The sequence below is a fragment of the Nycticebus coucang genome, chromosome 2, assembly GCF_027406575.1.
Source record: "Nycticebus coucang isolate mNycCou1 chromosome 2, mNycCou1.pri, whole genome shotgun sequence".
Taxonomy (NCBI): Eukaryota; Metazoa; Chordata; class Mammalia; order Primates; family Lorisidae; genus Nycticebus; species Nycticebus coucang.
The window spans coordinates 46,074,947-46,085,205 of record NC_069781.1 but is presented as its reverse complement, the minus strand read 5'-3'; the positions used below and the strand labels follow the sequence as shown (position 1 = coordinate 46,085,205).

At 39.4% G+C, this 10,259-nt stretch overlaps 1 protein-coding gene across 1 annotated transcript; it reads right to left on the bottom strand.

Annotated features, from left to right (window-relative positions):
* Positions 1–3,756: 3,756 nt before the first annotated feature.
* On the bottom strand, positions 3,757–4,732 carry LOC128563495 (chromobox protein homolog 3-like). The gene has a single exon (XM_053558828.1). The coding sequence runs from the start codon at positions 4,645–4,647 to the stop codon at positions 4,096–4,098; it is 552 nt and encodes a 183-aa protein (XP_053414803.1). The 5' UTR covers positions 4,648–4,732; the 3' UTR covers positions 3,757–4,095.
* Between the last annotated feature and the right edge of the window lie 5,527 nt (positions 4,733–10,259).

Sequence of the window (10,259 nt, the reverse complement as noted above, 5' to 3'; positions counted from 1 at the left end):
ATAGATTAGATTGATAACAGTGGGGGTGTGACAGAACTTTCTGGGGTGATAGAAATATTCTATATTGTATTTCTGGGCTTTCAGAATCCCAAAGAAATAGTCACCAAATCAAAAGAAATACTGACAAATGAGTAAATGTAAGAATGGCGTCTATATATACATGTGTTTATTAGGTTTCCATTTTTTGCCTTCACAAAATTAAAAAGGCTTAAAATTTAACAATAACAACGTTTAAGATAAGGACTAGAAACAAAAACCTCATAAAGAATGAAGATAAATACATTCAGAAAAGAAATCAGATGATTGCTGCAACGAAGTATTAAGCAAGAATAATAAAAGTAATGCAAAGAAAGTAACATTCACTAACTCTTATTGGACAATGTGAATTAGCTGCCCTTATTGCGGGTATACCATTCTGTTATTCTACAACGAAGGTGACATTCACTGTTGTCTAGTGCTGTGGTGATATAAATAAAAGTTCACGTTGACATATAACAAAATTGTAAACAAAAGTGGCAACATTAAAAGATGAAGATTCAGTATCACAACAGACTTTGACCAAAACACCGGTTAACCAGCAGATCTATGAGCATAACAAAGCAGAACTTTGGTTACAATCAAGTCAGAGATGCCTAAGTACATAATTCATTTTTCATTAACACCAAGCAAAATTTACTTCAAAATTAGCCAAAGATTAGTTCCATTTTCTATTTTTTTTTCTTCAGCAGTGGCCATCGGAGACCCTCACCCACATTTCTATACAACATTTCTATGTTGTCAGGCTGATCTCAAACTCCTGGTCTTGTGTGATCCTCTTGCCTTGGCCTCACAAAGTGTTAGAATTACAGGTGTGAGCCACTGCACCTGGCCTGCACACATCTTCTTAATTTTTTTTTTTTTTTGAGACAGAGCCTCAAGCTATTGCCCTGTGTAGAGTGCTGTGGCGTCACAGTTCACAGCAACCTCAAACTCCTGGGCATAAGCGATTCTCTTGTCTCAGCCTCCTGAGTAGCCGGATTACAGGCATCCACCACAACACCCGGCCATTTTTTGGTTGTAGTTTTCATTGTTTGGCAGGCCCAGTCCGGATTTGAACCCAACAGCTCTGGTGTGTGTGGCTGGCCCTTAACTGCTTGAGCCACAGGCACCACCATGAGCACATCTTCTTGACTCAGGTTCTCATGTCCCCTATCCACCCTTCTCAAGAGTTTGCTTTATTTCTTGCCTCAGGCAGAGGGACTCAGGAAATCCTCCTAGAACCCAAGTAAGATTTAGGCTTTCATTTTTCCAGCAGAGAAGCAAGTTCTAGAACTGGCTGTGGCTTCAGTAGAGACCAGTAATATTGTTGCCTCAATAACCCAGCTCCCCAGGACTCCCCAAAGGCCTGGGGCTGAAGCCAAGTCATAGGCTCAGCCCTCCCAGAGGTAGGTTTGTCATCATCACCAGCCCTCAGAATTCAGAAACTGAGCCCACAGCTTTCCCCTCGGTGACTTCTCAGAAGACTTCATACCAGATGGTCTCACCTTAGGCTTGCTGAAGGAAGCACTCACAGAGCCATTGAACCTTTAAAGAATTACCCATTTTGACACCAATTGTATCAAGAGAATGCAAGAAGTTAAACAGGATTAACAACAATCTGTGTCTAGATTCAAAATAGTTTTTAACCTACAATATTTTTAGGATCCTGCCATGAACCCCAAGGCTCCTTGAGGCAATTAAAACCATGCCCCTGGCAACATGGCCAACTTTAGTGGCTGTTTTGTCAGAGTTTGGTTTTTTTAAGAGCATTTTCTTATCACATCTGGAAAAGATGAGTTTTGACTGGTATGGAGAGAGGAAGCTTCTGGTACACTATGGGGCATGCTGGTTGTATTGTGGCAGGGCCAAAGCGCTCTCCAGCAATTTCATTGTCTCCCCCCCAAATGGGGTTCTAGCCAAATTCAACAAATAGAAAAAACTGTATGAACTATGGAGCCATAGGGAGCAATTTTACTAAAGGTATCTCAGCCTGTATGGAGAAATTTAGCCCATGAAGGCTCAGGACCATTTTGAACTTTCTATAGACTCTTCTGGAGGTTTTGTCACTTAGACCAAACATTAAAATGCACCCATGTCTTGAATGAAATGTAAAATTTTCCATAAAACTGTTGAAGGGATTTTTATAGTTTTGCCATTAAAATAATTTGTCTATGAATGATTATTCAATTTAGATTTGGTTATGTCTCTTAATCAATTGTTCTGCCTACTTAGGAATTCTTTTAAAACAAAAGAATCTAATCCATAAATGTATTCATCTGTAGTGAATATTTTTATGAATAATAATTTTGACAAGGGAGTTAACATAATGTTCCATTTTTAGGAGTTAATTAAATGGCTATTAATTTCAATTTTGCTATCTCTAGAGCCAATTCATTTCATTTTTTCTATATGGCCCTGGAAAGCTGGTGGCCTCTAGGCCTCTTGCCTAACAGATAAAATAGCTCTGAGGGAATTTGGCTGATGTTTAGCTCAGGAATAAAAGATTTAAAGGGTACAGAATTGCTGTTTTCAGACATTGGAAGGTTTGTGTGTCAGAGAAGGATAAGACCAATCCTATGGTCCTCCATGGGACTGGAGCAGATAACTCTCCAGAGCAACACAGCAAAAAGGCTGTCATAGGAGTCATGTGACTTACAAGTGTTCAGTGGGAGGTGGAAGAGTCTTTATAGAGGGTGGGAGTTGGGGAAGCCAAGGATTGAGAGTCAGAAGATCAGAGTTCAAGTTCTTATGCTAATTATTACCTGGGTGACTTTGACCAAGTCAGTCAATCTCTTTGCATTTCCGTTTTCATCATCACACAGGGTTGCCAGAGATCTAGGTGGGATTCTTTCAAATTCTTAATCAACTTGAAAAGTTCTGGACCAGTGGTTTTTAACCAATGTGCTGTGAGAAGATCTTAGGTATGCCAGGTGTGCTGTGATAATTTTTAAAGATCATTAATTAAATTACTTTTCAAAGCACTATAAATATATTCTTTACTCTTTATTTTTTTTTAAAGGAATATAAAACTATTTATTGACCACTGTTCACTATTATTTACAATAAAAGTAAACAATATACAATTAGATAACATTCTGATTATGACTTTTTTTATGGCTTCTGCTCAACCAGTAACCCAAATACTGAAAAGTTTGAGTCTACATGTAAGGAATGAGTTGCGGTAAGGAAAAAACATGCACGTCAGTAGTTTTAGATTACAGAGTTTGTTCACACATTTATGTAAAAAGGTATGAAACTGCCAACATGGTTTAACCATCTGACTAGGTTTCTGTAAGCCAAGCATAGGAATGGATTACCACAAGAATCTTTAATGACCATTTAACTAAGTTATTCATTTACCTCATTAGAACACACCAGGATTTGTCTAGTTTCCTCATGTGAGTGGGTAGGTTATTGGTTATAATAAAGCTTTTCCTTTCAGAAATTTTGTAAACACAATTTTGCATTTATATGACTATACATACAGATTCTGACATGGCTGTTTTTAAATTATCCATTTAAACTGTCGAATTAAGAATCAACTATTTAATTTGAAACATTATGGCTTCAGGAAAATTGTCTATTACATTGCTCAGAATGATGGTATTGCAGACACCTGGGCTTACCTGTGATTTTTGTTTTGGTGAATGTTTAAAAACAAAGAAAATCATTTACATATGAATGTCACGTATACACATACAGAAACAAATTAAAAAAAAAAAAAACAACAACCCTAGAATGGTCCTTAGGCAAAGAGTTAAACACAAGTTCTTACTGAATAATGGCTATGGAAATTTCCCTTAGTATTTAGAAAAGCTGTTTTCTAATGCAGAGGAAATAATATACCATGGTATCAAGTGTTTTTTTTTTTTTTCTGATAAAGGAAGCAACTAGAGAAAGCTTTTATTTGTTCAAAGTAACCAGTGCTATTGATGCAAGCCCCCCCAATGACTCTCCCAGTACTACTTTCAAAATGAACATATCAAACTTGATTTGTTAGAATGTAGTTATTTCTTCACACTCTCAAGACCCAGCTTTTTTATATATATAAATATATATAAAAAGCAATGCAAACAATTATTGAGCTTCATCTTCTGGACAAGAATGCCAAGTTAGTCTCTCTTCATAAAAAGCAATAACAATTTGAGGACACTTCATGTTTGCTTCTTTTGCCAGCACCAAATCTGCCTCATCTGAATCTTTCCACTTCATAAGAAACATTAATTCTCCACTGCTGTCTGTGGCACCAATTATTCTTTCAGGATCAAGACCTCTGGCAAAGCCTCTTGGTTTGTCAGCAGCATCTCTTTTCTTCTTTGATTTGCTATCATCTGATTCACTGTCAGATAAAGATTTTCTTTTTGTACCATCCTTTTCTTTACCAGCTTTTTGAGAATTAAGAAATGCTTCAATTAACTCTGGACAATCTAAATTTTCTTCAGGTTCCCAAGTATTATCAGCATCTGTAAATCCCTTCCACTTCAGGAAATACTCCACCTTCCCATTTACTACTCGTCGACCCAGAACTTTTTCCACCACAAATTCTTCAGGCTCTGCCTCTTCAACCTTTTTACTCTTTCCATTCTGCTTCTTTCCCATTTTTTGCAATGTAGTTTTATTGGAGGCCATTTTTTATTGCAGACTTGAAGAGCTATTATTCACCGGCTCAGAGCTGCTCCAGGTCACGAGTCTGCGGTGTCTCTGGCCCTGCACACCTTAAGCTAGAGCCACATCTCTTTACTCTTTATTTTTGATCAACGTAATTTAAGAGTGCTACAGAAGTTTAACTGTAAGTGCAAGTTTGAGATAAAAAAGGTTGAAAAACACTGTTCTGTACAAATGTTAGGGTTATATTGAAGGAAAGTACTACCAAATCCAAAAAGTGGGGGGGGGACCAGATATGTAGCAGCACCCCTCGCCCCCTACCATAAGAATGTGACCTTTTGTAACTGTCCTAGGAAATAGCCCTGAGCTGAAGCAGATAACCCGTAACTGGTTCTGAAAGAAAAAAGCTAAGCAAATGTTTAACTGCTGATCTTGTCCTAAGATAGATGAGTAATGAACCAGAGTTCTTCTTATCTGGAAAAGCCCCTATGTCTGCTACCCCTCCCTAAAGCCCCTGCTATGTCTGCTACTCCTCCCTACTTGGTTTTTGCCTTTATAAGCTTGTAAAACCTGCTGTTCAGGGCTTGACTCCTCGGCTCCAAAAAGAGTTGCGGGTCAAGCCCCAGCATGCTGGAATAAAATCCTCTTGCTGTTTGCATCAAGCGCCGTCTCTTGCAGTTGATTGGGGTCGCCAGAGCTCAGGGCAGAGTGGGGGGTCCTGCCCCAAGTCTTTCAATAACTCTCATCCTAAGGATAGTAATGGAGCACCTAATAGTAACAGGATGACAGGAAATCTGCAAAATGAGTCATTTAAAATTCATTAGTGTTGCTGAAATAATCTTCCAGAGCATAAATGACTCCTAGTAAAAGTACAAAGAAAACTTAAAATGTATTGGAGAGCTCAGTGCTGTCTGCATTTACTGAGTCAAGGCTCTAAAAATACAACATAATATGGCCTTTGAACTACAAAAATAAAAGACTAGAATTAACGGGGTTAGAGCTGAAAGGGATGCTGGACAGAGTCCAAACTCTTGTCTTATACATAGGAAAATAACATGTAAAGTAAATGAGTGACTCACAGAATGATTTCTATTTATTTATACTCTTCCATATTTCAAAAATTAATTCAAGTGGGTTATAAGAATAGATACAATAAAATAGGAAAATCTAAAATAAAAATGAAGTTGTGATCACAGAAAATAAGTTAAAGCATAATTCCATGTGAAAGGGAGAAGCAGAGTTCCAGTGATTCTATTGAATTATTAAAAATGAGCAATTCATTTGACTGGGAAGTTCTTGGTAGCCAAAGGAAAATTGGAAATCTAGCTAGTGATGGATCTAGTATTGAAACCCAGTCCTGGTCTAGTTTGTTTTTTGTTCCATTTAAAAAATTTGATTTTCATTGAATATACTTGTTCTGGTCTTAAAAATTTTTTTTGGTTATCATGTTCTTTTTCTTTCTCTCCATTGGTTCTCTCTGTGGGGATGGTCTTCATGAGGGGAGTGAGAGCTGCTTTACATACCCAGCCAACTTCAGGCAATTTTCATTTCCTTAAATAAATGCCTGGGTGAGGACGCCCTTTCTAATCTGCTTGGTCTCTGTCATCTTCATCTTAACCATTCTGGTAAGATTTAATCAACATCTAAGGCCGAATTTTCCTTAGCTATTTGTTCCTTATGTCTACTGTCCTCTGCTAGGATCTGACATTTTCTCAGAGTTCCCTGTTGTCAAGTGTCTTTGAAATTATGTGATCCATCCCCATTACTTTACAAAAGAGGAAACTGAGAGTTGGTGACTTGTTAAATGATTTACCCAGGGCCACCCAGCAGTTACTGACCTTTACTGGGTGCCTATATATGTTTCATGTAATTCTTACAACAAACTCCAATAAATAAATATTATTATCCGTTTTTACAGATGAGGAAAAAGAGATACAAAATGGTCTGTGTAAGTGAGGAAGCTGGGATTTGAATTCAGTTCTGTCTAGCTCCAAAGTCCATTTCTTTGCATAATGTCTACATCCAGCATTGCCTGGGTGTAGATTTTAATCTTATTTTACAAAAGGTATTGTCAGTGATGTCAAAGACCTTAATGTCTATCAGGAGAGAGGGGAGCAACCTATGGTAAAAGAACAAAGACACCCAGACTCACAACTGTGTCAGTGATTGCCAACTTGTCTGGTAACTGGAATCTTTGTGGACACTTGATGCTATGCAGATAGGGATAGTCACTCTTGGTTCAGACAATCCGATAAGAAGATGATGATGATGACAGAGGTTGGATTGAATTCAGTTCTCTGGACGCTAAGTCAAGTGTTGTTCCTACTACACTTTAGACTTTTTCAGGCCATACTTCCCCTTGCTCTGGAGAGGTATGCAGAGCCAACCAGTCCTGGTTTGGGGAAGGTCCGCACTAAGCTTGATCACTGCTATTCATTCTGCATTTTTGGAGATTGTTTCTCCAACCAGTGGTGTCAGAATCTGTAGACATTTCTGGCTTTTTCAAATGGATTCTTTCATTGACTTGAAGCAAATGATTTGAGAAACCCAGGTTCTCAGCTATGCTATTAAGATGCACTTGTGTGGGGGCGGCGCCTGTGGCTCAGTCAGTAAGGCACCAGACCCATATACCGAGGGTGGCGGGGTCAAGCCCGGCCCCGGCCAAACTGCAACCAAAAAATAGCCAGGCGTTGTGGCGGGCGCCTGTAGTCCCAGCTGCTCGGGAGGCTGAGGCAAGAGAATCGCTTAAGCCCAGGAGTTGGAGGTTGCTGTGAGCTGTGTGATGCCATGGCACTCTACCGAGGGTCATAAAGTAAGACTCTGTCTCTACAAAAAAAAAAAAAAAAGATGCACTTGTGTGAGGCAGTGTGTTGTGAGGTGACAATAATTAGTAATAGTTGAAGTAATTGGGGGATGGTGCACATGGGGATTTCAGAATTGACAGCTGGGACTTCTTTTTTTTTTTTTTTGAGACAGAGTCTCACTATGTTGCCCTTGGTAGAGTGCTATGGTGTCACAGCTCACAGCAACTTCAAACTCATGGTGACAGCTGGGACTTCTTTGCCTCTCCTAGAACCCAATGAAGGAAATGGGAAATGGGCATGCAGCTATAACTCTAGCTGTAGCTAACTGGCCTCAATATTTTTTTTTTTTTTGCAGTTTTTGGCCAGGGCTAGGTTTGAACCCGTCACCTCCAGCATATGGGGCTGGCACCCTACTCCTTTGAGCCACAGGCACCACCCTGGTCTCAATCTTATTTCTGCCTCAAACAGTGAACTGCAATGATTGTTTCCCACCACAATGTGTGCAGAGTTCTGTACTTTTTAAGATTTTTATTATTTTAAAAAATAATTATTTTTATTATTTTACAAAAAGCATTGTAAGTGATGTCAAAGACCTTAATGTCTAGCAGGAGAGAGGGGAGCAACCTATGGTAAAAGAACAAAAGACACCCAGACACATGAGGACAATTAATGACAATTAAGGTTATGGGGGGGAAGCAGAAAGAGGGACGGAGGGAGGGGGGTGGGGCCTTGGTGTGTGTCACACTTTATGGGGGCAAGACATGATTGCAAGAGGGACTTTACCTAACAATTGCAATCAGTGTAACCTGGCTTATTGTACCCTCAATGAATCCCCAACAATAAAAAAAAAAAAAAAAAAAGACACCCAGACACACAACTGTGTCAGTGATTGCCAACTTGCCTGGTAACTGGAATCTTTGTGGACGCTCTATACCATGCAGATAGAGATAGTCACTCTTGGTCCAGACCAACAAGTAAGAATTATCAGCAGATTGAAGCATTCTTGCTGCCTTTTTGAGAATGCGATAGCAGAACTTCTTAAAAATACAACACTGCAGCTGCTCCCACACTCTCTTCTCCCTGACTCTGTGCTACTTCCCCAATCCCGACCAAACCACAGGAACTAGCCTGCCTGTCTCTCCACTCTCCTTTATTTGCACAGCTCTCCATTATGTAGGTCACCTTAGCTTTTTTGGTGACTTTAATTTTCCTTCTTTCTCCATTATCTTGATTCAGCATAATAAAAAAAGGTCTAGGGACTGACCCAGAAGTTAAGTTAACTTCCTCCTTAGATGGAGGCAGAGGAGTGCCTGGGGGCGGTGACTGGGTACTCATGCATTTTTTTTTTTTTTTTTTGTTCCTGTCTAATCAACTTCAAGTACATCCACACTGTGGCAAATTTAAAATCTCAAATTCTTACCAGTTCATGCTCTAATGTGTGGGCTCTCACTCCTCATATGTCTATCTAGAAAACCGACAAAGTGCATCTAAACTTTATTCTAGAAACTATTCTTAGAAAAGCTCAGTTATCCCCTAAAACTTATGTAATATGAAACAGTCTCCCCTATCCACAGAAGATATATTCTAAGACCCCACACTGAGAATAGTACCAAACTCTGTGTATACTGTTTTTTCCTATACATACACACCTGCGATAAAGTTTAATTTATAAACTAGATACAGTGAGAGATTAACAACAAATAATAATAATAATAATAATAAAATAGAACAAGTATGCCAATATCCCCCATCAGTATCCTAATGCTTCAGGGCCATTAAGTAAAGTAAAGGTTACCTGAACACAAGCACTATGACACTACTTTAAGAGTTGATCTGATGAGCCAGATGGCCACTGAGTAGCTAATGGGCAGTCCATAGCATGGATAAGCTGGACAAAAGGAGGACTCATGTCCTGGGTGGATAGAGTGGGACAGCATGAGATTTCATTCTACCATTCAGAAAGGTGTGCAATTTAAAACTTATGTATTATTTCTGGAACTTTCATTTAATATTTTTGCAGTTCCTGTGGGTAACTGCAACTGTAGAGAGTGAAACCACAGATTGGGGGGACTACTGTATTCTGAAACAAAAAGTCCACGGTTTGGTATTTTCTATTATTTTGGATTTTTTGTGCTAAGAGTTTTCTCCCTGGGATTGATAACAGAGCTTGTTGACTGTGGGGCAGACTGTGGAGGTGTGGAGGTGTGTGAAGGAGAAATAGTTCCTTGGAGACTAATACAAGAATGGAGAGGTGTTCTCAAGATTGATAATCAGGGTGGCAGCCATAGCATAGCTGGACACACACACTGAAGCTGGCTTTTTGAACCAGGCCCAGGCCAGCTGAAATCAACAATGACAATTGCAACAAAAAGATAGCCAGGCGTATGGCGGGCACTGGTAGTCTCAGCTACTTGAGAGGCTGAGGCAAAAGAATTGCTTAAGCCCAAGAATTTGAGGTTGCTGTGAGCTGTGACGCCATAGCGCTCTACCCAGAGTGACAGCCAGAGATTCTGTCTCCCCAAAAAAAAAAAAAGATTGATAATTAATACCAGAGAAGCAGTAGGGAAGGGAAGAGGGGACATGTAGCAATAGCTTTTGGAGGGCTAGAAAAAAAAAAAATCTGCCTTTATTTTGAAGTTGACATGTGCAGTGTATCAAAATTAAGGATTTCGATAAACCTGAAATAGTTGGGCAATGTGTTAAAAGTTGTATATAGGCCCGATGCAGTGGCTCATGCCTGTAATCCTAGATCTGGGAGGCTGAGGTGGGTGGATTGTCTGAGCTCAACAGTTTGAGACCAGCCTGAGCAAGAGCGAGAACCCATCTCTAAAA